The sequence below is a fragment of the Buteo buteo genome, chromosome 3 (assembly GCF_964188355.1).
Source record: "Buteo buteo chromosome 3, bButBut1.hap1.1, whole genome shotgun sequence".
Classification (NCBI taxonomy): Eukaryota; Metazoa; Chordata; class Aves; order Accipitriformes; family Accipitridae; genus Buteo; species Buteo buteo.
Window position 1 is genome coordinate 73,854,205 of NC_134173.1, and position 27,653 is coordinate 73,881,857.

Genomic DNA, 27,653 nt, shown 5'->3' on the forward strand with positions numbered 1-27,653 from the left:
GCTGCATTTGACAGGCAGATAGTGAATCTATCCAAAATTTTTCTATCAATACTATAAAAAAATTTTAATGCTTCTTTCATGTCAAATAAAATGGCAAAAATAGGAAGTACCTCAAATTGTAAAACGTGTTCACCTGAAATTACAGCTACTACAGTGATAATTCTGAATGTAAAATACCAGATGAGATGAATGAATTGAATTTATTCAAATCCAGAGGGAGTAGCAAACTTATTTTTCCCATGGCTCTGGAGAATAGCTTTAGTAAAATATTTTCTTTGTGTTCTGAAGTACAATCCTCTCTAGGGCACAAGAGAGTGTTCATTTCTTGATGGAACAATTCACAGAAGAGGAAGAGGGTTGGTGAGCAGAAATAGTGCTGAATACTCACTTACTATTTATAGAACCCAAAAGCACTTAAAGGAATATAAGCAATGCCAAACTGCGCAGGAAAGGAAAGTTAAGAGCGTTTAGACCCAGACTGCTCAAAAACTGCAGGCTTTCGTCCAAATCCAGATCACATCAAATTTTGCCAGGCAGGTACCAGCTACCAAGAATCCACCTTGCTCTTATTTTTGCAGAACAACTCTATTTTTATTATTCACTTTATCTCAAGGGACACTGCAATTCTCGGCCAGGAAGGCAACAAAAAACACCTTGCTGATCTGGAAAAAGCTGATTTGCCTTATGGCTCCAATCCGAGCAGACTTCACGAAATGTGACTAGCTTTCTGGTACTTACCTCACAAATGTCAATTAATTATTAAAAAAAGGTATGTATTATTTTGATAAAAATCAACTTGGGAAGTGAAAGAGCTTTGGGATTTTTTATCTTCTGTTTTACAAGCTTGAAAGTTATTAGAGAAACAAAGACACAGACTTGTGTCTGTCTTTTTTTTTTTCTTCATAATACTTGATGTGTTTCATACTGAAGGAGAACTCAGGGCCACAGAATTTACAAGCATAGTATTGAATTCCAGAATAGGACAGTGTGCAAGTAGAACATCTAACTTGGGTTATATGTTTGTGCCTAAGATCTCATTCCTAAATTTACATTTAGCCAAACAAAAAGAAGGAATCTAAATTTCAATTTTGCTCCATAGATTCATCATGTCCACTAACTTAAGCAGGATCCAGAATTATTTAAAAGTTTAAAAAAAAATATATATATATATATCTCCAATTTGTTCTGCTTAAGGGCTTAAACGCAGAATAGATTTAAAGCTTACAGGTAAAAGGAGTTTGAGCTTAAAGCATCAACAATATAAAGTTTATCTCAGTTAACAGCATACTTACATTCTAGAAGAGCAGAGCCTGAGAACTGCATGGAAAAAATCAAATTAAAGCCTGTATCTCATTTTAATACACTGCTGACCAAATCAGAAAAGATACACTAAAGATGGTGTATTAAATTAGATTAGCACTACATACTGTATTTCAACACTTCCTACCATTTACTGATAGTGCAGGAACAGAGTAGTTCCATGAGATTACTGAAACCTCTCAAGTTTCTGCAGTTGAATCTCTGGAATCACAGCTCACGTGCAGTACGCAGAGGCAAGTTCTCCTGAACATAAAAGTTCCAAAACAAGTAAGTCAGCCAAGACCCTTATAAACCAGCCCTCAGTCTGCCAAACAATGGTCTATGTTTAACAACTTAAACCAAGATTTTAAAAAACCCACAATATGCTTTCAAAGTTTTCTTCACCCATTGAAGAGACTTCTACGTTTCAACTCTTGATTTGGTCTTTTGTCCAGTTAATGTCACGTAGCATTTCTTAATCCCGGAAGATTTATTCCAAAGAAACCATGGACATTATGTTGAACTGAGATATCTTGATGAATAATTCTTTTCACCTTGTGACAAAAAGGAACTACCAATGAATTATGATTATGTGATGGTAATCACTGTGACTTTACGGACCAAATTTGTTCAGATCAGACTGATCTCTAAGCCTCAAGTCCATAATATGTGGCATGGAGTAAGAGTGTGTTTCTCCCATCACTAAGAAGAACCAGACTAAGCCAAATAATCTCAGCTTCCAAGCATGAAAACCAGTACAGAAATCCCTAGGTTAAAAATAACACATTGTTTGCTGAGAGACTATGATATTTGTTCAAATTTCTCTCTGCAGCTTTTGCATTAAGACATACAATAGTTGAATATCTAAACACACTGCAGTGTTACTCAAAAAGTAACAGATTCAGCCTTAAAATAGACTATTTCACATACCAGTATAACCACAGCAATGCAGAGCTAAGCAGGGGCTAACTCACTCTGCCATACAGATGCACCCTAGAACGACCAAGACTTTTAGACAATGCTTACCACAACTACTCAGTAGTGAACAGTAGAAAAGAGTACATCTGAACATAATATTACACCGTGATATTCCATTCAGCTTGAGGGTATAAACAAGCTTTATGATGAGGTCATAAAGCAATTTTTATCCTGAATTTATGAGATCATTATAACAGTCATTTTCAGAAGCCGGTGACTAGTTTATTAGAAGACAGCCTGTAGCAAAATTGAAAACGTAGATTGCAGAGAACTTCAACTGCAATACTGGCAATATCCAAGACTGAAGCACAAAAATTGTAAGGCAAACAAGTAGGGAGGGAAGGTTTAAGCATTAAGACTTATAAATATCCGAACAAGGATATTTCAGAATCAGCAACAAGAGAAGCATTGATTTACATTAATTTTCATTTCCAAAAATTCAGCTTTATTTGAAGACTAGCTTAGGCACAGCATGCAGGATTGAAAAATAACTACTACTCCTCAATATTCACAACAGACACTTATTGCTAAATCATGAATAAATGACAGAAGAGCATTTTCACCACACATACAAATTGTTTAAGATCAATCTTGTTTCTTAAATTAAAAACTCCTACTTGCTTCTTACATTAGTCTTTGTCAAACCATTTTAATTGGCTTGACTATTACAAGATAAACCTTAAAACATAATCAAGCAATCATCCCAAATGGCACTGTGCAGGACACAGGCAATAGCCCACAAGTGCTGAATTATTCTGCAGCAACAGAGAGAAACTGAAGTATCTTTTAAGGAGGTTCTAGGGAACTCAGAAAGATTCATAAGTATCAAATATTTTGAGACTTGGATTCAAAGAGACCCTTGGATCATCTCTCCTGTATATATCCCAGCTTGCTACATTTTAGACAGCAATGTTCTTACTGAGCAAAAGCATTTGCATTTGACTACAAACATATATATTCATGTACTCTGAAAGATACCCAGGCTAAACCCAAGCAAGTTAAAACCAAAAATACAGCAAATTCCTCGGAACCCAACCAAGAAAACCGGACCAGAACACATACTAATTGTATCTTTAAATGCTTAATTGACTCAATTATTTACAATAACTGCCTGATAATTTATTTGGAATTTGTCTAGCTCTTATTTTAAGCTACGGGTGGTTCTCACGTTTCTATCTACTAAAGAGCATTGTCAATGTAGAGAGAAGTCACAAACAGAAATAAACAGACAGTATTAAACAGAAGAAGTAGACAGCAGGGGAAAAAGCTAGATATAATACCTTATCGCAGAATGACTATCAATCAGATGTAATATAGTCATCTAAATAGACAAATGCAATCTCTTCAGCTATGATAGGTAATTTCTTCTGGTCATTTGCCCAGTACCAACTATCTATGTTCACGTACATAGAGACTTAATTATGTGGATAGTCTGGTGAATTGAAAAATACTTCTAAGATACTCTAAACACATCTCAACTTCATAAGTATTTTTAATCCAGGTAGATCAAATTATTGGTTTATAGTAGTTTAATCAGGACAAACTGGGATAAGATTATTATTTATGAGTATATTAACATGGTAAAAAGAAATGGAAGTTATAGAAATGGTCATTCTTTAAACTGGAATGAGCCATGGCAGTAAATCACTCTACAGATGGTGATACCTTACTGTGGTTTTCTCTCTCCTCATCTACAATAGACTAGTCTTAGAAATATTGGAAAAATATAAGACATATTTTTCCTATGATGGATGTTGTCTGCAAATACATTATTATCATTCTGATAATGTAAGTAATTAGAAATATAATTTTGTAGACTTCCTCCAGAGCTTTATCCTGTTGGCTACTTTAACACCCTGTTTTTATTTTTCCCCCTCTATAAATCATCTCATCTAAACATTACCAAAAGTGCAAGGTTAGTGATAAAGCCTGTTTTAGAATAAATGTTAACACAGTAAATTGTTAATCTGGGGCATGCTATGGGAGCTGTACAGCAGTGATACAAATCAGGCTCAATACACAGACAATTTTACTGAGCAAGGAACCCCTTGATGCTATTGGAATGTGTATTCTCTATTGATCATAGTTTTGATCACCTGCAAGGTCTTTCCATCACAAAATACCAATTAATTAAATCAAAATTTATTCCATAAACCTAATAAGAGAATCAAGCTTGTGCATTCTCACCAGACTGTTTCACTATACACTGTCAAAAACCAAGTTCTTGCTTTACAGCTCTCCAACATCCTTGTTATACCATCACATAGATCATTGAGAACCTGCAACTTCTTGGTTGCCAGGACAACTGGCTGACAAGCAAAAAGTGCACCAAAAGGTTTTTTCATGTATTTGGTGCAAAGAAATTCTGCATTTCTGGATTTTTAGTCTGATTTCGAAATAACATTCCTCTTGCTTCCATAAGTCAGAAGTGTCTATAGGTCAGACATTCTACACAAAGTTCTAAACTTAAAAATTAATGCTGGACATTTTACTCACTTAAAAGTCAAATTCTTTCCTCAATCATGCTGATTTATATTTATGAGCAATTGGGAAACACCTTGCTGTGTCATAAAATACAAAGAAAAGCTTTACTAATGTTTTATCATCTTTCATATGCTGTCATCATCCTTTTTGTACCACAGAATCAAATGATGACGAATTAGCAGTGCTAATGGTCCAAACGTACTTAAAAATTAATAGCTTCACCTGTTTATTGATCAAATAGGATTGTAAATAAACTCACTGGGAAGAAAGCAAATTCACATGCAAAGAAAGTTACTGCGAAAAGCAAAGCCTATTTTTCCTTCTCAAAGACATGCTAAGCCAAATATTGCATTGTAAAACACTCAATCTAAATTCTGACTGAATGAACTAATGCAGAACACAGATCCGTGTAGGAAAAGTACCAAATACTACAAGGCACGCAAAACATTCACCAAAGCTATGGAAGAGACCAATGAAGGGCTACAGTACATTTTTTACAATCTTTGTTATCTTCATCTTAAATTATATGCTCTACAAATCTGGCCAGTATGAAGATGTTCTTATTTCACTGCTCAAAACAAGAAGTTTACATCTTCAACAGGTAAGATCTTCAACAGAAAAACAAACAGTAGCTTATTCCTGGAAAGACTCTCTCAGTGCAACTTCTACCTACACAACTGGTCTTTCATCCTGCTACTTTACTTTTCTTTTGGCTCTTTTAACTATTCTGTTTTATTACTTATATGAACACCTCTGAAAGGCTTACTATTGGATGTGTGAAGATAAGACTTTGATACCAAAATGTTTAGAAGGTAGAAATCGTTCCATACACATTAATATAAGAAAACAAAAAATTCATGGAGAAGCACCTTCCTGCAGAGTATATAGCTTAAGAAAGCAACATGAGGTGAAGAACTGACAGTTCCTTGAATATACCATACTGATAACAAACTCTTTACAATTTCTATTGTTAGCCTGATCTTATTTCACGTTTTTTGCTTGGTTGTTCTAATATAACAATCGAAACACAGATCATCAAGCTGTTCTTAAAAAAAAAAAGGAAATATTTATGAGAAAAAGAAACCTTTACTTTTTAATCACACAACAAACCATAACACAGTACAATGAAAATGACATCTTTTACTTATTTTGATGTCAATGACTTACCTTCACGTGACTGAAGTCACCAACTTTGCTGCTTTCTTGTGGATTAATAGGTTTAGTCTCTACTCTTGGCTTGACAACCTGCCGAAAAGGACTGGAGAGCGGAAGTCCACTAACACTGATTCCATCTGGAAACAGAATAAATAAAATTACTTTTGCTTGTCTAATGTTACATTTTATTCCAACAAATCTGTATCTGTATTATCAGAGGGAGAGAAGGCACGCAAAAAGAAATACTAACATTTTACACAAAAAGGCAAAACAAAAGGTAAAGATTATTTTTCTATATTTTTCTCTAGAAGCCAAAAAAACCCAAACGGGAATACACCTAAAATTCAGTGAAGGTCACAGGAAAGGAAGGTAACTGCATTTGGAATATCACACCAGAGATGTCAGAGTTAGTAATTCAAAACTACTTTTAATATTTACAATATTAGAAAAGAACAAAGATAAAAGGTTCTGCTTTTCCATGATAGTGACCCTATCAACTGCTTAATATCTTTAAACTAACTTTCAGTATGAGGCCTGAGGATTCCTTTTTCAAGTATATACTGTGGAAAAGAATAGAAAATAGAGAAGTCATGTTTTGTACCACCTACTGATGTAAAAATATATAAAATATTTCTCATGTATAACAAGGGCATAATGGAAACTAAGGTTTACATTGTAATAGTCAACAAAAAGCTTAACAGAAATGGATATCCTTAGAGGAATGTCCTCAGTTTGGTATTTACTAGCAGTCCGTGTACTGGCATACAGTATAGCAATAAAAGACAATATGACTACTTAGTAGTATCTTTTATTGCTGACAAGCTTGTATAACTTGAAGGTAAATAAATGCACTGCAGCCTATTTGGGTTTCTCAACCTACCAAAGGTACATTGTAAGCACAAACCATTAAACCGTGTGAAAATTACTGTTGAATCAAAAAAAGTCAGAGGAATAAGAAAATTAAAATAATGAAGCTTTAACATACATTAAAACTAGAGTCATAATTTGTTATTACTTAGATTTACATCCAAAGTCCAAAGAAGAGCAAGATTTCATTCCTTTACGCTGTGCAGAGCAACTGCAATCCACAAACACCAATTAAATACAAGCAAAAGCTCATATATGGCAGCAGACACATATATCTAAACATATGGGAAACACAAAATTACTACATAAAAACCGAACAATATTCCTTTTTGGAAATTGCTCCTATCAAATTATATTTGCTAATATCACATTCTAATTCCATGGATGACCTCGAATCTAGACCTGTTGAGGATACAATCCTCAAAAGAAGAAACCAGAAGAACAAGATGGAGCACGAAATGGTTTTGCTTCATTAAAATCCTACTTCACAGGTATCCAAATGAGAAAACAAAGGGCATATCCCCATATTTCTTTACTTCCAATTTCCTTCACTAACTAATGAGTTTTAAAATGCACCTTAGTTCAGCCTTAAAGACACACTATGATAAACATCAGTTTTGAAGATGCTGGTTCAGGAGGCTTACTCGTCAAAAAAAAAAAAAAAACTTAACAGTTTTTAATTTACAATTATCTCATATGCACAAAAAAAGTGAAAACAAAGATTACTGTTTCTCAGGAAATTAATATTTCCATCACCAACTGTCATCAACATCATCCACCTCCTAAAAAGTCAATAACCTTTACAGATTACAGCAAAATACGTATTCACATACACTGATGTACTTCACATGGGCAAAGCCTAACTTGATGCTGTATATTTGTAATGGTTTTGGCTGGGATAGAGTTAAATTTCTCCATAGTAGCTTATGTTTGGATTTGTTTTGGATTTGTGCTGAGAATAGTCTTGATAACACACTGATGTTTTAGTTACTGCTGAGCAGTACTTACACAGAATCAAGGCCTTTTCTGCTTCTCAACCAACAAGTAGGCTGGGGGTGCACAAGAAGTTGGGAGGGGACCAGGCCAGCCTTCCTCAGAGCAGCGGGTCTGCAGTCAGAGACTCTGCCCTTGGGTCGGGACGCCACCCAAGGGAACTCCTGCAGGTTAAGAGCGCTCATCTTTTAGGTTAGTGATATGCACATTTTGGGTCATCATTTCTAAAGCTTAAGAATTCTTAAGTCAGTTGTGCAGTATCAATTTCCCTTTATATCACTGAACCTGTGGTTTACTGATGTTGTCAGAGATCTAAACAATTTTGATTGAAGAATAAATTTCATTGAGTTTAACACCCATTTAATTTGATTGCACAAGCCTCCGCCACAGGGACACAGCCAGGACAGCTGACCCCAACTGACCAAAGGGATATTCCAGACCATATGATGTCATGCTCAGCAATAAACATTGGGGGGAGGCTGGCAGGGGGGTCACTGCTCGGGGACAGGCTGGGATCGGTCGGTTGGTGGTGAGCAATTGTTTTCATTTGCATCACTTGTCTTTCTTGGGGTTTATTTTCCTCAATTTTTTCTTTTCCTTACTTTTTTTTAATTATTATTTCTTTTTTTAATTATTAAACTGGTTTTATCTCAACCCGTGAGTTTCTTTCTCACTTTTACCCTTGCAATTCTTCCCCCATCCCACTAGAAGGTGGAAGGGGGGTGTCAGTGAGCAGCTGTGTGGTGCATAGTTGCCAGACAGCATTAAACTACAACATTCTCAAGGCTTCCACTGACTTCTGCAGAGGATTGCCGAAAGCTGAGTGAAGATGTCTAAGATGCCATTCTTGCAGTTGCCACAGTGTACTACTGGCTCCCCAAGGGCCAAGGTACTACTCTTCGAAAGATGGTATCAGATGCTACCACTGAAGTGGAAGGAATAATGAACTTGCAGAAACAAATCTCAGTGCTTTAAAGGAAAGGAATTTTAAGGAGGGAAATTTAAAGGAAAGGAAAATTATTTTGGTGGTTCTGGTGACCTTCACACAGAAGCAAAAGAACTAGTAGCTAAATCAAATATATATCCATTTTTATGTGGAGTGCATGAAAAATTACCTTTTTTTCCCCTTCAACTCACAGCAAAAGTTGTCACATTTATGTTTAATGTTCATTAGATATAAGTCTGTGCAACAGTTAGGATGGACTTTGCCACACCTTATGTTTTGGTGCACTATTTTGAAGCAAATGTCATCATCATCATCCCCACTTACTCGGGTTTGCAGAGCAATTTCAGTGCATGCAAGCTAGATTCTTTTTGGAGTAAACAAACCAAAACTAAAGACTTTGGTCCCAGAGTACAAGTACTGTACTCCAATCCCAACAAGCAGCCCTTCAGACAAATTTGTATCACACATGTGGAGGGGATATTTTATCCAGAGGGCCAGAATAAGTCTGGCATCAGGTAGAATACTTGAATTGCACCACAATGTAATGCAAGACCTTTAGCACTGAGTTCTTCTACCTACCAATCTATTCCTACTGCATCATCTAAATGTAGATACAGCCTTTAGTCACTAAATCCAGCAATTCTAAATAAGGAATTATATTGAGATAACCAGGCAGTATAAGCATAGAAAAAAAGCTGTGTGTAATCAGACGTTATATACTACACATTTAAGACCAAGCATTTAGAGTTTCATTAGATCTAAGATCCAAATACAACACAGCCCCTAATGAATCTTCAGAACCACACAACTTGCAGTCTACCTAAATTAATCAGGGTTGCCAACCATCTGATGGAACTACTCTTTGCCGGTCAGATTACAGTTTCCGGCCACCTTCAGATAGACAGCACAGATCAAGCACGCCTCAATGGACAGTCTGCAAGAATTTAATAGTGAAAGACTAACACTGTATTTTCCAATGTTATATCTTTGCTCAAGCATACTGTGAAAGCATTGAATATCCTGTTATGTATTACTGGGGGAGAGCAGGAGAGGCAAATGAGAACACCCTCCCTGTGCAATGTAGCTTTACTAAAAATTAGTCAAAACTTACTGTGCATAAATGTGTTTATCCATGTGCAAGCACTGCTTTGGACTGTTCAGTAGCAAATTTTTTAATAAGTTACTCTTAAGGGACAGACATTAAAGTGACTCACATGGGCTTATCAAAGAGAAATACATCATGTAATACCTGTTCCATCTTTTAGATGGCATCATGATGTCTCAAATTCAGGCAACAGTAGTTACAGTTATACCTCCCAAAGGTTTGTATTTTGATTATTAGCTTGTATGATAATCCATGCATTTTCATAGAATGGTTTGGGTTGGAAGGGACCTTTAAAGATCACCTACGCCAAACCTCAATTCACCTTCTTTTTTCACCTTCATTGCTGTTCTTTTCCAGGTTAGCTAGTTAATGACTTATATATTAAAACAAAAACACCAAAAAAACCCACAAACCAACCCACACCGACCAAATCCCCAAACCAACCAAGTAAAAAAAAACCCAGTATCAAAAAAACCCCAACAACCCTGAGAGTAATCAGAGCACGAAGGCATGTTGTACTACTTTGAACGGTATGCAGCACTGGCCTGGTTTTCCTCATTGTTAGAATTCTTCTTTTAATATCTATGAACGTTCAAATTAAGAGTGTTTATTAATATTAAATATTAAAACATATTTGTTCCATGTGGGTTCACTTCAGAAAAATCGATCAGCAGCATCTAACTGATAAAAAATCAGAAGGGGTAAGACTGAATAGGGTAGCTACAAATGGGAAGACGATCATGAGTTATTATATGACTATCTGGGAAAACTGGAAAACACAACTGCTAAACTTAGTAGTTTTTATTAGTATTCAACTAAAATTGAGAAAGCCTTTTCTCTTATAATGTAACTACATTAAATCATGCATAAGCTAGCCCATGAACACCAGGGAAAAAGGAGATGAGAGCACGAAATAATTTTGTATGTGCTAATAGGTATTTTAGTTCTAACTTGCACAAGAAATAACAAGGTATTAAACCACTCCTAGACCAACACCTACCATCTCTTAAAAGCCAACTGATATTAAAGCAAACATACTTATTAGCCTAAGCTTTGAGGCAATAATACACTAAAAAGTTAAAGACAGCTTGCCAGCAAAACTCATCATAAATACATTCGATCACAGGCTTTGAAATCTACTCTTTTTTAATGAAAATAAGAAGTTTTACCTCAGGAAAAATATTGTTTTCAAATTGATTTCTATATTTAGAAGAAAAGTTGACACTGACTGGTGCATAAAATTGCAAAGAAAAACTGAAAAGAACCAAGCATTAAAAATTGCACAGCATTAGTCAGATTTTCCATCTTATATAAGGCACAGGTTTTCCTTTCTCTGAGAAACGAATAGATAATACTTAAAACAACATCTTGGACATACAACTAATGCCTTACTTAATTTTCTTTTAAAAACCCATTCTATTTTCGTTCTCTTAGGGCGGGGGCAGGGGGGAGACAAAAGTTAGTTTAAACATTTTCTTTGGGGAAGAGGGGATTTTTTAATCTCTAAATTGTACCTGCAAAAGGAGGTATAGCAAAGGAAACACCAATTCTGCTTCAGGCTAAGAGGAAAGTCTAAGGTAACCATTGTAGTGGTCAAACTTTCTGTTTCAAGTCTGTGGTTCTCAAACTTGGCATATAACACAGAGCCTAGTGCCAGGCACTGTGCTATACTTCAAAGGACTCACACCTTCGCAACTTTGACTGTAGAAGGGAACTTCTCTGTGAGAGGACAAAAAAAATTAATGTTCTGCTGCAAGCAATTTTTTTTTATTATTTAGCTTTTCCTGTTCTTTGACCAGGCAGCAAAGTTGGTTAGACATTGTCCAGCTCCTCTGCAATACAATGGGGAAACACATTCTGTTAAAAGCTCTGGTAGGCTACAGAACTTAATGATGGCAGAAGAAAATAGGTAATTGAAAAATTTAGACAATGAAGCAGTTCACCAGAAGTTTTAAATTACTTTATATTTTTTGAGACTTCATATGTTTTATTTTCTCTCAAGAAGTTTAAAGATATGAAGATGCTAAATCCTCCACAGTTTTCTTTCATCAATCCATACTGTCAAACAGCTTCAGCAGCCTTTCACTATAAAAAGAACAATTGTCTTTCTACTCTGTCCAGAAATCTTCCTAATTTCTAGAATCCACATTGATTATTTCCATGGTAACAGCATATGACCAACACTTTTTCCATGGTAACTGCAAAAACACAGCTTGCCTTTCCAACATCACAGTCACTGCTGTCACAACAGAGGAAAATCTCTTACCGGCATTTCCTCTCTCCTCTCAAATGTTAAGTAAATTGTCAATTTAATTTCATTAGCCACTTTCACAGCACACTGCACAGAAAAATCCCACACAATTTTGTATTTGAATGAGGGAAAGTTTACTAAGGGGGTTAAACCTGTAGATTTACAACCCAATGACTAAGCACTGAAGAAAGAGCTGGCATGGGACAGCTTCTGTGCCATTCTAATCCACAGCTCCCTTGTAACACTGTGCTGTACAACAATCACTGACCTGACCCAGGTGACAAAAATATATACTTTTCAACAAGTGCATCACAACTACAGTGGTCTCAAACCCTGTGGCAAGGAAACCCATAAGTAACCTTACCACTGAAGCCAGGACACTACAGAAGTTTGTTTGTATTCCAAGGCAGCCTACAGGTAACTGGCAATATGATGTCACATGAAATGCAAAACAGCGTAAGATTTTCAGTTGAACTGCTTCTTCTCTGCAGAAGAAATACTTATAATCCAATAGCAGTACAAACCTGCTTATTACTGTTTTCTAAAGACACATAAAACATACCTAGTATTATATATTTGGTGTCTGTGCCCAGGTGCTGTCAGTGGGGCTGCAGGGCGGCCTGTGTGAGGAGAGGCCGGGGCTGCCCCGTGCCGGACACAGCCGGTTCCAGCCGGTCCCAGCCGGCTCCAACGGCCCCACCGCAGGACACAGCTGACCCCTCAGCCAAGATGGGGGAAAACAGGTTCCAGAAAGGGCCGAAGGTGCCACAGGCAGAGGAGGAGGAGGAGGAGGAGGAGGAGGGCAGGAGGCGGTGCAGGCCCGCAGCAGGGATCCATCCCCTGCAGCCCTGGAGAGACCCCGCTGGAGCAGAGACCCCCCCTGCAGCCCGGGGAGGGCCCCACAGGGGCCGCAGCAGGGGGATATTTCCTGCAGGAGCTGCGGCCGTGGAGAGCCCGGGCGGGAGCAGGTTGTCCCTGAAGGACTGCAGCCCGGGGAAGGGCCCGTGCTGGAGCAGGAGACGTGGGAGGAGGGAGGAGCGGCCCAGAGGGGCTGGGGGGGACCCACCGCAACCCCCGGCCCCAGCCCCTGCGCCGCCCCTCGGGGGGACACGAGTCGGGAGGGAAGGGGTGAAGGTGGGAATGGGAAAAACAGGGGGGAAGGTGTTTTAATTTTGGTTTTGTTTCTCACTAGCCAAATCTACTTTGATTGGAGGTAAATGCAATTAATTTCCCCAAGTCTAGTCTGTTTTTCCTGTGACAGTAACTGATAAGTGATCTCCCTGTCTTTACCTTAGCCCATGAGCTTTCTCAACCTATTTTCTCCCCCCGTCCTGTTTAAGATGGGGAGCAAGCAAGCAGCTGGGGAGCGGGGAGAGGTTGTTTGGCCCTTAGTCAAGGTTAACCACCACATATTAAAAAAATATAAAAACACTATAACTTCTTTCTCTACATGAGTAACAGTACAAATTAATAACCCAAGAGATATGTCAGAGTTTTTGGAAAGTACACAACTTGAGCATAAAATATGAAAACTAAATGCCCCCTCAATCCATTTGTTTATTTTATCAATCCATTGCCTGATAGAAATTTCAAAACAAAAATTCTCTTGGTAGGCAACCTCTCCTAAGAATACTGTAACAGTTTTAAAGTACTTTCAGCATGCAGGAAAAAAGAGAAAAAAAACAACTCAAGACAGGAAAGAGTATGCTTGCCAAACCAGAATATGCCTTTTTTTTTTTCCCTATGAAAAAAGAATGATCTTGTATTCTGCTGAAAGCAGACAGAATTCTGGAAACTCGCTGTCTGCAGCAACAAAGAGGGGAATAACACAAGAGTAGATAGAGTTTCAGGCAATATAATCCACTTCACCCTTCACACTACAGGTGGGCATTAAGATGCAGTTCCTTCACTCTCTCAAAAACATGCTTAAGACTATTATACAAGAGACCACAGGTAGCAGTACTCCGGGCAAAGCTACTAGGAATGTATCAACTCTCTGGCTCCCAGGAGCAGGGCAGAGACAACACATAGCACACTAAGCACTTCTCTGAGACTCCACTACACTTGAAGAGGATGGTAACAATAGCAAATGCAGTATAAGTAAGGATTCCTTCCTGAGGTTGATGAACTAACTACAATAGAATTGGAAGTTAAATTTAGAATACAGGGAATACAACGAAAGGGAGCAAATGAAGTGTGAAAAAATTCATAATCAAAGACTAGAGATTATTTATACATAGTACATTAGATGCTAAAATAAAGTACCTCAGCAAGGAAATAGTGGAAAAGGATGGCAGGTCAATTAGCCTGTATGTGCCAGTAATAGATTTGTTGCTATTTACCTCATGTCTGTCCTACCTATTTACATTTTAAAGATTTGGGGCCTGAAATACCTCTTAATACATGTTTGTATAGCAGCTGGTACAACTGATACAGGTTGAGGTCCTATGGCACTTATAAACTGTTAAAAAAAAACCCTGTATCAATCAAATTGTAAGACAAGATTATTTATCTAGATTAAAAGGCAGTTGGAAGAGAAAAAGGCACCTTATCTTCTGTGAGCACTAAAGCTGGAATTCAAGAACAACTCTGTAAGAAAAGTTCTCAAAAATATTAAGAATATTTTTGAAGTAACATGGTGCTAAATTTATGGAGGACACAGAAGCATCTGAAGTTAAGGGGAAAAAAAAAAAAAAAAAAAAAACCAACCAAAAAAACCCCCACAAACTCATTTACTCAGATTAACAGTGCAAAGTGAAAACTAACATCTTCAAACTGCGGAGACAAAAAACTTCGTAGAAATGAAGCCCCCTCAAAAAATATTCTGAATGATTAAATGTAATAAAGGCAACCAAGTAACATGTAAATAAACATACTGAAATATCTCAGAGGACTTCCATCATCATCATCAGTAATACAACTATCCTAATAGAGTCCTCTAGGCTACTTAGTTTTTCAGAAGACCTGTCAAGACTACATTTAAATTCAAAACCAGGTATCTTTCTAACAAAGAAATATATTGTCTATATGCTATGTAAGTGTAAGAACATTTTTAGGTAGATAAAATCTAGCCATTGAAGCAGAAAAGCAACCAAGTGAGTATGAAACATGCAATGGTCTTTCATACCAATATTAAAAAATATTCAAGATGACTGCTTTTAGAAATATGTTATTATTTCTCTGCAACCTTTTCTCCCCCAGAGAAGGGAAGGAAAGACTTAAGGCATAGGTTTGCTTCTCTCTTTGCACGTAATTAATTAGTTCCTTTGATGAGTTTATGAATTTAAATATTCTTGCACCTGTCTTTAGGTTCTCTATACACAGAATGAATGAACATAATGAAGTACTCATTGTAGATTATTTCATTAACTTTGCAAAACATTATCCCCATGTAACAGAACCTTTTTTAAAAGACTGCTTCCCACTAACAAATTACCATGAATAATGCAATCCAGAAAGAGCAGCTATTGTTCTTTTCCCATTTAGCGTCAGGGAAATACTGGATTTCAGAAATTAAAGTATAATGACTGGGAAGGAGAATTCATCATGCTCATAATGTGTGCATCCCATTGACTGCTTTACATCACCTTAACAGGTGACAGAGACCTTACTGCTTAAGCTCCTTAAGCCTGGCTGTACCAAGCAGACAGTGTGCTTCCTCCTGTCTTACTGAGTGTAACAACCTTAGAATCAACTTAAATACACTGACTTTCCTGACCAGAGAACCAGGAGCATATGGAGAAGGAACCCTGAACCACCCAGCTGAGGGACAGGAGACCCAAAACTTCATTAGCATTTGCAGCAAACAGATCTCCTACAGGGAATCCCTGAATCTTGGTCAACTGGCTTCAAGACATAAGCCTGGTCATCTTAATCCTAATTAATGAAGTGTCTCTAGAACACCTGTCCAGCTGTTCAAAGTGTTTGCAAAGTAATTAATTCCAAAGATAATAAACTAAAGAAATCTAGATTGTGACAAGAACCTTAAACAACATGCTTTGATGGGATGTGCATTCTTCTGCAATGTTATTAGGCTGTTTTTGCATAAACCCAATTCCCAGCGTGGAAGCCTATACAATACAGACAGAATGGCATGTTCCTGACATCACAGCTAGGATCTTACAAAAATTAATGACTGGGCAATGAAATGTCAAATGAAATTCAGCATAAATAAATGGGAAAAAACAACCCTAAACTTCTATGTGAAATAAGAGGCTCTCAGCATACCGTTACTGTTCAGGAGCAAGATCCTGGAGCTATGGTTCACAGATTCATGAATCTACAAACCCAATTTTCAGCAACAGTCAAAAAAGCAAATGACAAATTGGCATTATTGTGTCATTAGAAGGAAAGTAATATAAACCAAAATACAATTGTTAGATCACTACAGAAATACATAGATCACCTTTCAAATAGCACGTACAGCCTACCTCAAACGTATAGAGCTGAAAGCGGTCAAAAGGGACAAGGCTGATCAATGTACGGAACTGTCTCCATAAGAGGGACAACGAAGCCCATTAAACACATTCTGTCTGTGAAAGAGACCACTGTGACAATAACAAGAGGAAATGTATAAAATCATGACTGTATGTACGATGTTTAGAAGATGTACTGTTATCTGTTTCTTGCAATGCAAGAACCAAGTAATATCAGAAGGACACCAGTAGGTGCAAAGCTGCTAAAAGTAATTTAGCTGCAATTCTTCTTGCCACAGCATGTTGTACAGTCCTAATGAAGAGAGTGAAGAATTTTATGAATGAGAAACCCACTGAGGATGACTAACAATGCTTAAAAACAGAGAAACCATATCAGGCTCTGGAAGTTCCTAAGCTAACAACAGTTGGGAGCCCAAAAGCCTAAAGGAAAGTAGCATGTATGTTCATGATTCTCCCTATATTCTGCCTCGTGCATCTGCTCTTAGCCACTATCACAGCCAGGATATTGGACTAGACGGTCATTGAGCTGATCCTGTACAGCCACTCATGTGTTTTTGCTTCCTTTAATCTAGAAGAACATCTAACATTTTTCTTTACAAGACAGTATACCATCAACACACAAGAATTAGATCAGCAATTTTGATTGATAACTTAGTTTACTTTCCAATTGGATAAGTGTATCATCAGAAACATCAGTAATTTATCCTTTCTGTACTATGTCCTGATTACAAACAGAGTAAAAGGAAACAATTTCAGCAGCAAATGAAAACAGATCAAAGTAACAGATGCCCCGCTAAGGGCATTACTTTTAAAAGGCAAAAGTATTTTGATCATCATTGTAAATCTGGTCTTCAAAAGAAAAAGGTACCATGGCTACCATATGATTAAAAGTCATGCCATAGTTGCCATTGATTTTTCTAGCTCTTTACTGTTCTTCACATCAGGATCTTACCTGCTTCTTTAGAAAGTACAATATTTGTAAAGTTAAAAGCAATATAGAAAAATTACAGTAGCAAGTAAAAATGTCAACGTACTTAGCATCTCTAATAATACTTTCAAGGTACACACAGTACATAGCACCCAAAGATACTGAAGTTCTAAAGAAACACTAATGGATCCTACTCCTTTATTATCACTGAACAAGAAAAGGTTGAATTGCTTCCAGGCTTCAGTTACACAACCTTTCAAAGAAGCTGTAGGCAGAAATAACAAGGTCATTCCAAGATTTTGTTCACATGTGGTCACATAAAAGTTAGATACAGGTAAAAAAAAGAAGCCAGAATCCACTATCGCACAACTGTTCAATATCAATACCGAGAATTAAGTTTGTTATCTTTTTCTATAGAGTATTTTGTTTGTATCTTATTTTATCTGAAAAACTGCTGGGCAACTACAGCTTCAGAATCCCTTCGAAGCTTCTTTGAGACAGGGCAAATTTGGAAGTTACAAAAACGAAATCAACAGAACCGGCACTAAAGACAGTAATGTCTAGCTTGATGCCGTGAAAAGCTGAAATCAGAACTCAATAGTCAGGATGACAGTAGGTATTACTTATTCCAGATCTGGGCGCACGGGGGATTGCTTCTCCTAATATGCGTGCGCCATCAAGTCAGTTACACAACTGATATGCAATTTATGAATACATATTCGTAAAATAATTAGCATATTCATGACTTTTCTGAGAACGCATTAACATCAGTAACCACCCATCTCCGCATGCGCATCATAATCCTTGGATGGGTTTCAGGGACAACTGCGCAGTCTTGAGGCATGCTTTGCCTCTTTATCTCATAGTGACCTTGCATTCCATTCTCAAAGATAATTTCCACTAAAAGATTACATATCTGTCTCACAAGACGATGTTTACATAGTTCATTGCTGCTGCTTGTTAAGAGTCTTGTCTGGTAGACTCTGAGTCCATCAGGCTCAGGCTTCAAGCTTTTAAAATACTGTCTTTCATAATTATTTTTCAATTTATATTGATTACATTGATCAAGTTCCTTCTTATTTCCATGCCACTGATTTCTTTCCTATTAATGTTAACCTGTCAACAAATAAAAGCTAAGTTTCCAAAGTTCAATTTAAATTCTGAATCAACTGGCCTATAGTCTTTCCATATAATACAATAGATTGAGTAATTGAATTATGATCTAATAAAAGCTTTTATAAAATAAGCAAGCAATAAGCCATTGGAATTTCCATGGAAAAGACAGGTCATCTACAGGGTACACAAGGGCCAAGAGTTCAGGGATCTGTAAGTAATGCAGTATCATCTGCTCCTGAAACAGTAAAATCATTCTACAGGTAGCATCGGATCTGCTCCCCCACCAGCACAAATTTGTGCTGTACAGAATTACAGTTCCTATCAAGGGCATTTCTCAAAGCCTCAATTCCTTGGCAGCTGTGTTTTCACTGTAATATCAAGGTGTGGTCTTCCTCCACTATCAGCTTTTTCAAAAAGTTCTAAAGTAAACATTAGTGTAGCAACACTATGGGTTTTGTGCAGTTAAATCCTAAAATACTTTTATAATATACGTATTTTGCACTAGGGAGGTTTAAAAAACAAAGAAGCCTTTTAATCTTTACTAACAATTACTACAATTTCTGTCTAAATGCATTTGCAAGATAACTCACAGAACTCAGTTCTATGCAACTTGAATAAGCTGTACATATAATCCTGTTGCATTTTTTCTATACTGAAAACATTATTTTTTTTAAAGATTAATTACACTGATAAAGCATACCTGCAACTGGATCCTGGGAAACAGTCCAAATAATAATGTTTGTTTTTTGTTTTTTTTAAATACGGGAATATCTTGTTTTGTCAAGTTAATTCAATCAGTGTAAATATAACAGGCAATTGAAAAAATACAGAGTATAGCAATTACTCCAGTGAGACTGTGTGTTTATTATAAAAAGGAAATCCTTATTACAAGTATCTGGTACTTGTAATTCCAGATAATTCTAATACAAGCAAACATTGTGGGTTTTTTATTCAAAAGAAACTATGAGTTTGAGCACATGAAACTTTCTCTACAGTACAAATATTAGGGGGATTATGCCCTAACATTGCAGTGTGTCACTTCTGGCAAAACTGCAGTCAGCCACGATTAAGAATCCTACAATTTGCGTAACTAAATGATCAACTTAACGTTATTTCTCTTTAAACCCACTGATGTTTGCAAACTATTTTTCTTTATCTTCATAAGATAAGGATACAAAGAGACACATCAAAAAAACCTCTGTGTCAAGAAGGATTTAAAAAGATAACAAGACAAGATCTCATGACGGGGAAGTTTGGTCAGACTATCATGCCCACAGTCATCACAAAAATTCAGTCTCCAATCCATACAGCTCACTGAACAGCTGTCTTTACATTAAAAGACACATATATGAAAATACACAGCCACATCACACACCATATTTTAAAACAAATGGCATAACAACTGGGTGTTTCTCAGAAGCACATACAACCCTCCTAAACGAGGAGAAATTAAAAACTCACCATCACTGAGATCTTGCAGAAGATTTTCTTGGCATGAGAAGTCCAGCTTCACTTTAATGTTTACAGTAAATGTTGCAATCTTTCCAGGTTTTAAAGGAAACTGGGAGAGGGTATCTTCTAGCTTCCAACTCAAGAAGTCCCCATACAGCTTCTCTATATTAAAATAAGGAAAAGATTCATAAGCATAACCACTGTGTTAAGGAAGTTTAAGTTTATAACTGTTGCACAGAGTATTAACTGATCTGTCATTTTCTGTTTATATTCTAAAATATTCAGAATTAAGGCATTAAAAATGAATGTAATGCTAGAAAGACATTAGAGAGGTTACTGACATTGGCCTGGAAGCATGTAGATCACAAAGCTCAAAATATGATACTAAGTTAAGAACACTACCAGAAGAAAAATATGGCACAACAGACAGCATTAAATATACATTTGAATACTTGAGAACACAGCTTGAAGGGGACCTAAAAGTTCATATAATTTGGAATCATACAGACTCCAACTCGGGAAATGGCATATGAATGCACAAAACATTTCATCAAAATATTACACCAAAATAAATCAGTTGCAATTCTGAAACACAATGGAGAAGGCTAGGAAGACTACTAGCTTTCATTTTTTTATAAAAGTCCTTTCTGAAAACTGAGAAGCATAAAGTACACAAGACCCAAATATTAAGGATACTGCCAGACAGGATTAGTTCATGGTAAAAATATTTGAAAAATTATTTATCATTGGTCCATATGAGATACGGCATCTGTAATTATTAGCTCCTCTGCCCTAAGCCTAAAGTGCCAGAAGGTAATATGAGAAAAAAACCCAATATTTACGTTCATCAATACATTGAGACACTTTATCCAGTTATTCAGTCTCTTTATTACTCCAGTAACATCGAAAGATCCATCTTGAAATGAAGAAGAGCAGAGGGTTAAGTCTACTTAAGGAAGAACAGTGAGTTAGTTATCTGTTATTGCAAGCTCTGAAGTATGCCAAAACCAAAAGTCATGGACATTTAAGTACCTTCAGCAGAAGCCATCTAAAAAGTGATATTCTATGAACTTTATGCAAGAGCAAATAATTTTTTTTAGAATGACAGAAAAGTTGTTACTTACTAGAATTGTACAATAACAGTGACTTCTTCCTGAATTAATCTTATTTCAGTTACTAAATAAACACAAGAAATATCTGCTAATGTCTGATTTCTTTTACACGTGTCATGAATGATCCAGGCAGTGGAATCAATCTCCCAGTGTTACACTTCTAATCCATTTTACAGGATGGAGTTAATTTTCTTTATAGACACCTATACGATGCTGTGGTTTGGACTTGTGACTAAAACAGTGTTAGCAACACAGCAGCTTTTTAGCTATTGCTGTGCAGTACTTGGAGAGCATCAAGGGTTTCTCTTTTCCCAGTTCGCCCTGCCAGCAAGTAGGCCAGCAGTGGGCAAGAAGCTAGAAGGCAATACAACCAGGACAGCTGAGCCAGACTGACCAAAGGGATATTCCATGCCATAAAATGTAATTTTGGTTTGTTTTTTCCTTCCTCTTTCCTTTGCTTATTAAACAGCCTTTATCTCTACTTAGAAGTTTTCGCACTTTTGCCCTTCTGATTCTTTTCCCCACCCCGCTGGGGGAGAAGATGGGGGCAGTGAGCGAGCAACTGGCTGGGGGCTTTGGTTCTGGCCAGAGTCAATCCCCCACATTCATAAATTCATTAATATTTGCAAGACCATACAATGCTAAACACTGCAGAAAAGTCTATTAATACATAAAATAAACATGATGGTTTGACTGGGAGAATCCTAAAAATATATTAATTTAATGTCACAATGCATACTATCTCCAAAGTACACTGAAGAATCCTTCTAAAGGATCATTTAAATACCATCTCAGCACTGCTTTGCATAACACAGGGACCACTGAAAGTCACACAGTTCATCTCTACTTTGTACTAGGTTACTGTATTTAAGAGCAAGTTAGTGTATTGGCATTTCAGAGCCTTTCCAAAACCATCATCTAAGACCCATGTGTGAGAAAACGGGGTGGGAAGACTGCCTCAACAACTACAATCTAGAATTAAGGATCTTTCAAAAAAAGTAGTTAGAATTCCAGTCCAAACTTTGTTGATTTGCACAGAAAAAAATGCAACTAGGGAAGAAAAAAAAAGTTAATATTTTTTCATTAACTTCTACCTAAAGAATAACTGCTTTGCCTCAGATATATTTTTGTCACAGACCATCAATTGTTATCTTGTGTCTTTTTGCATCAAATCAATATTATGGACTTCTTTATAAGAATAAAGATGAGGTAGAAATAAAAAATCCTCCTAATAATTGTTTCCTTAAAGTCACCTCCACCTCATCTAATGATTTAGCTGTAACCATATCACTGTTCTGATTTTCTTCTATTTTCAAGAAAAGAAGTAGCTTAACAAGTACAGCAATCTCTATACCCTTTTCCCAGTAAGTAAAAACATAATATGCTACAGGGATGTTTTTCCTCAGTGTAAAGAAAGTATGACATATCCCAAGCACTTAAGTGTATCTTCAGTTTAATGAAAAAATTGTTTCCAAAAAATATTTTCACTAAATATGAGATTTATTTTAAGATATTATGAGTGAAAAGACTTTCCAAGTGAGAGTAACCCTTGTAGATACTCTCTGACACCTGTAATTACAAGACAAGGTCTAAATGCTTGAGCTAGAAGTTAAGTTGTAGAGAAAAATCTAGTTTATATTTATCTGACATTGGTTTATAGTTTAATAATGTTTTCTTCACCTTGTTCAGTAATCATTGCAGTGACTTATACTATGGCATGGGTCTTCAAACTTTTCAGTTCAGTGTGAAAGAGCCCTATTTGGGGCATGCCTGCATTCAGTTGTTTCCAGAGCCCAAAATTTGTGTTTAGCAAACAACTGAAGTTACAAGCGACTGTTAGTCAAGAATTTAAATTAGTAACTTGTTTTATCCTTTTACTGGATACTAAGTCATTAAAATCTAGTAAGTATCATATAACAGCTTACCCACAATCTATCTTTGGGTTACCCTAACTTGTAATAGATTTTAAGGTCTGCAAAAAAAAAAAAAAAAAAAAAAACCTACACTGGCATTTTGCAGAGAAACTCAATGGAAAAGCAAGTCTTTTGAGATCACAAGAACCTGAAGTCCTCAATTCTTTTCAATCTTAAGTTCCCAGGTAAATCTTGCTTTTTTCTATGGCTTATTTTAATGTAAGCACATCTATAACATTCTTTACTGAAATTATTTAACTCTTTGTTTGGGTATTTAACTTCACATGGCTCTTAAAACAATTATTAGAAACCATAATCTGTTTGTACCTTCCCACCATCATAAATACATGCTATTGTATAGCACAACACCTATTAGGACTGCTACCATTTTTCTCAAAATTATTTGCTCTTAAGATAACCAGTGAACAAACAAAACCATAAAATGATAAATTTAAGAATTACTTAAATAGGAACAAATTCAAGTTAGACTAGCACTGTGTATTTAGTATTTGCTATATTTGAACATTAATATCGCAATTGCATAGATTGCAAACACGTAGATTTATGGGCTACCAAGTTTTTAATTTCTTTTTTTCTCTTCATAAAATGCTTTATAGAACAACAGTGTAGACAAAGACTTTTCTTTCAATAAAAATGTTTAAAGCTATCAGCATTAAATTGTTCTGCAAATTACATCCACCACTTGATCAGATTCATTTCCAGAGAGTTTATCTTGACTAGATTTCAAAATCATTTCAGGAAGTAGTAATGTCAAAGGCAAGAAACCCAAAAGGACCTCATGAAATTAAGTGAGTAGGCAAAAAAATTTACTTCAAAATACATAAAGGTAAAATAATGCAACTAGGAGAAAAAAAAAAAAAAACCAACAAGCTATGCCTGGAATGTTGAACTTGGAAGTGGCAATTACAACTCAACAAAGAAACTGTAGAGTCACCACTGACTCATGGAATCACCATGGAATCATCAGCTTAGTGAGCAACAACAGGAAAAAAACAAAAAGAAAAAAAAACAAAAAGAAAAAAAAAAACCAAAACAAGAAAACAGGTCATCATTAGGAAGGATACTGAAAGCAAGTCAAAGAGGGGGCATTTTGCCACTATATAAAACCTTGGTGTGCTTACATCCTAAAAGTTGTTTGCAGATTTGATCTCCGTACTGCAAGGACGACATACTAAAGCTACAGACAGTCCAGAGAAGGGTAACTAAAATGATGAAGGGGTGGAGCAGTTGCCATGTGAGCTGAGACCCTTCAGTTTGAATGGCTGAGCAGGGGAAGATGACTGCAGATTACAAAAATTACAAAGATGGCAGATAAAGCAAATGCAGAACTGTTGCTCACTAAATTCCCTGGCATAAGAACTAGGAACACTTGATAAAACTATCAGATTAAAACAGATACAGCACTCCTCTACCCATCTGGTAGTGAAATTCTGGAATCTGTTGCTACAGGAGGCTGCAGAGGCAAGCAGTACCAGCAGCTTCAGAATGGGATACGCAAATTCATGGGGAAGTCCACAAAGGGCTACTTAAAAAGGAGTATGTACGTACAGCAACTACAGATGCTGAGCAAACACAACAAAAAGACCACAACAGTGGTAAGACTTGCATGCTGTCCCTAAGCAGCATCCCCTAATGTCCTGTGACTACTGAGCTAAATTCTTATGTCTTTGTCTTTCTGTGGGAGAATAGGACAGGATGGGACTGAATCCTCTGTTAAACATAGCATTATGATCTGCAGATAGCCTCGAAACTGCAAACTGAACTTAAAGCATCAGAGAAGCTATATATACGTGGAATAGTGTCCTGAGCACAGTTGTGGATTCCTGACAGACACAGATATGAAGAAAAAAAAAAAAAAAAAAAAAAAAAAAAAAAAAAAACAAACCACGGGGGATAAAAAGATGCAGTTCAGCCTGGAGGTCCAGTGAGATGCTAGCAACACTAGAATTTAATTAAAATTCTTGGAAAACTGGTAGAAAGAGTTTAAAGACAAGGACAAAAAGAAACAAAGTAGAAAGAAAAAGGTAACAGACTATAGCTGAAAGGTGAAGTCTGGGTAGAATATAACCAAAACAACTGCTGCTTCTCAAGCTGAGCAGTTGAAAGGAAATATAAATGCAAGAGCAGTTTCCAACTAGCACAGAAGGATGAGACCCAAGTACTCCACATCTCTGAATTCAACATGCACAAAGGTACACTAAATGCAAGTATGATCAGACACCTGAAGACAGAAATCTGATGGGCTTCAAGGTAACAAGGCTCTTCAGATTTCTATGGTAATCTGCACGTTTGATTCTTGATGCCTCACCAGCTGAAGTATATATTCCTAGCAGAATACATAGGACCTCAAAATTGCTATCAGTTCTAAATGCATAGGCATTGGCATTCATTGCTCTTAATTTCTCCAAGTGCACAAAACTCTAGTAAAAATGAAAGTTGTATATTTAGCACTGCAGAGTAACCACCACCTTTTTTTGAAAGGACGAACTGTAGGGTGTGCACACTAGAATTACAGGGTTAAAAGCACTAATAGTTCATCAGCTCATAGACAGTGTACCAGCATTATTATTACTTTTCCTTTGAGACTGGGGACAAACAGCCTCTTTCAAATTGAGGCGACAATCCAGAATTCTTTTAATTCAGACCTAGTAGATAGAAATGAACTTGCAGGACTTGGTATGGTCTTTACAATGTAAATGTACGTAGCATAGCTCCCTCTAGGCAATTAGCAACTATCCCTAAAAGGAGGAAAAAAAAATGCTCTAAAATCATGAACCATTTGACATTTATACTATGAGCGGAAAAAAGAGTTGGTAAGAGTCGTACAAAATCATGATCTTGGTCAGCCAGTGCGAGCACAGAGAAAGAGACTTGAGCTGAGAAACCCGGATAGTAAAACCATGGCAGCTAGGCTGGGGCTGGATTACCAACACTCCTTGTTGTCCTACCTTCACAAGAACATTTGGACTAACTGGAGAAAAGCGTGCCTGTGTTCATAACTCTCTATGGAACATAACCTGAGTCCAATTTGAAAGACTTTACAGTTTTGTTTGGCAAAAAAAGGTAAATAGGTCTATTCCAGGATATTCACAGTTCTTAAAATGGTTACATGGACCTCAGAGCAGATTTTTCATCTGTGGTCTGGCACAGCTAAACAGCTGAGACAGTAAGCAGATGTGTTCAAAGACCATGGGAGGAATACAGCTAGACAGGTGAATTTATTTCTCTATGTTTAAACTCTAGAGGTCAACCACTTCTAAGAAAGATCAGTTAAGGTTTTGCTTCATTATCCAAGTTCATTCAGTGCGTGCAGCTGGTGCTCACTACTAGAGCCTAATAATATGTGAGGCTGGTAAGAAAGCCTGGCACATGCTTCCCAGTGCTTCAAGTTTGAAAACATCAGTGTTACATTTGCCCCTGAGTGGATCAAACAGCTGGGTTATCAACGCTTTTAGAGTGCACCCCCTAACTGAGACATAAGATGTCTCTGACAAGAGCTGACTGGAGAGAAAGGATGGAAATGCATCCCCCTTTGCACATCATCATTCTAAAAAAAGTATTAGACCATCTGACCTGGTGAGGGACGATACGAGGTGACACAGAGTTAATCTTGACAGTATACATATGATGTCCAACCTACAGACACCACAGCCTGGTACACAGAGTGGTACAATCAGACATTAAAAGACATGACAGACATGTTTATTGTGGCAGCATGACAAGTTCCTTTTGCTGATTTGCCTCAGGATCTGTTCCATAATGCATGCCTGCTAAAGGACTCGAAAACCCTGTGATGTCCTTTATGAACTACACAGGGTGAGCTGCAATTTCTGCTCATTTATCTGAGGGCCAGAGTGGAAAAGCTAAAGAGCTGCACCTGAAAGAAATACGGGAGAGCAAGTAAGGGAAGGCAAGTTTGCAAGACTGATCTTCAGAGGCTGTCATTAACGAGACACCATTGAAAACAATGCCAGAGAAGTGGGCTTCCTCAAGAAAAGCAACTGGCTATAGATAACATGACAAAGGAGGGAAGTCAGGTCACTGCACTGCAACAGCTAATCCCATCCAGTAATTTCAACAACAAAAAAAAGAGAATGTTTGCTATTCACAGCATTCATCTTTGTGCTGAAAGTTGTGGCCCCAGAAACAGAAGGTAAGGAGTTGGAAGTCAGACAGGCAAGCATGCAGCAGCTGCAAAAGATTTACGAGCAACTGCCGAGACTAAAAGAACCAAAGCAAATCAGGTGAAACAAAGTATGATTGAAAGCTCTTTGTATTTGCCTGAAATGGACAACAACTTCTCATGGGCTCCCAAGCTGACAGGCAAGCTGTGGTCATGGCAGATGAAGATGCCTAACAGCTTTCAAGGCGACCTTGAGCAGTTTAAATCACAGGCACATTCCAGCTGAGGAGTAGTAAAGAATATCCAAGAGACAACTTCTTAATGCACTACAAATAGGTCACGAGCTTCTGCATATGCTCTAAACTTGATATATAATATCAAGTTAAGAGTCTGTGTTGCTATTAGAGATGATTTAAGGTCATATCTACATTATTTCCATGCAAGTAGTATTCACTGACCAAACTGAGCTGCTGA

General features: G+C 37.0%; 1 protein-coding gene across 3 annotated transcripts in view; it reads right to left on the reverse strand.

Annotated features, from left to right (window-relative positions):
* Positions 1-27,653, reverse strand: part of TRAPPC9 (trafficking protein particle complex subunit 9) — a 520,195-nt gene that overhangs the window by 409,528 nt on the left and 83,014 nt on the right. For all 3 annotated transcript variants that reach the window (XM_075024013.1, XM_075024014.1, XM_075024012.1), the window contains 2 exons: positions 20,020-20,172; positions 5,929-6,053 (listed from right to left, as the gene is read on the reverse strand). In XM_075024013.1, coding sequence (XP_074880114.1) covers positions 5,929-6,053; positions 20,020-20,172 — 278 coding nt within the window. The remainder of the gene's footprint in view (positions 1-5,928; positions 6,054-20,019; positions 20,173-27,653) is intronic.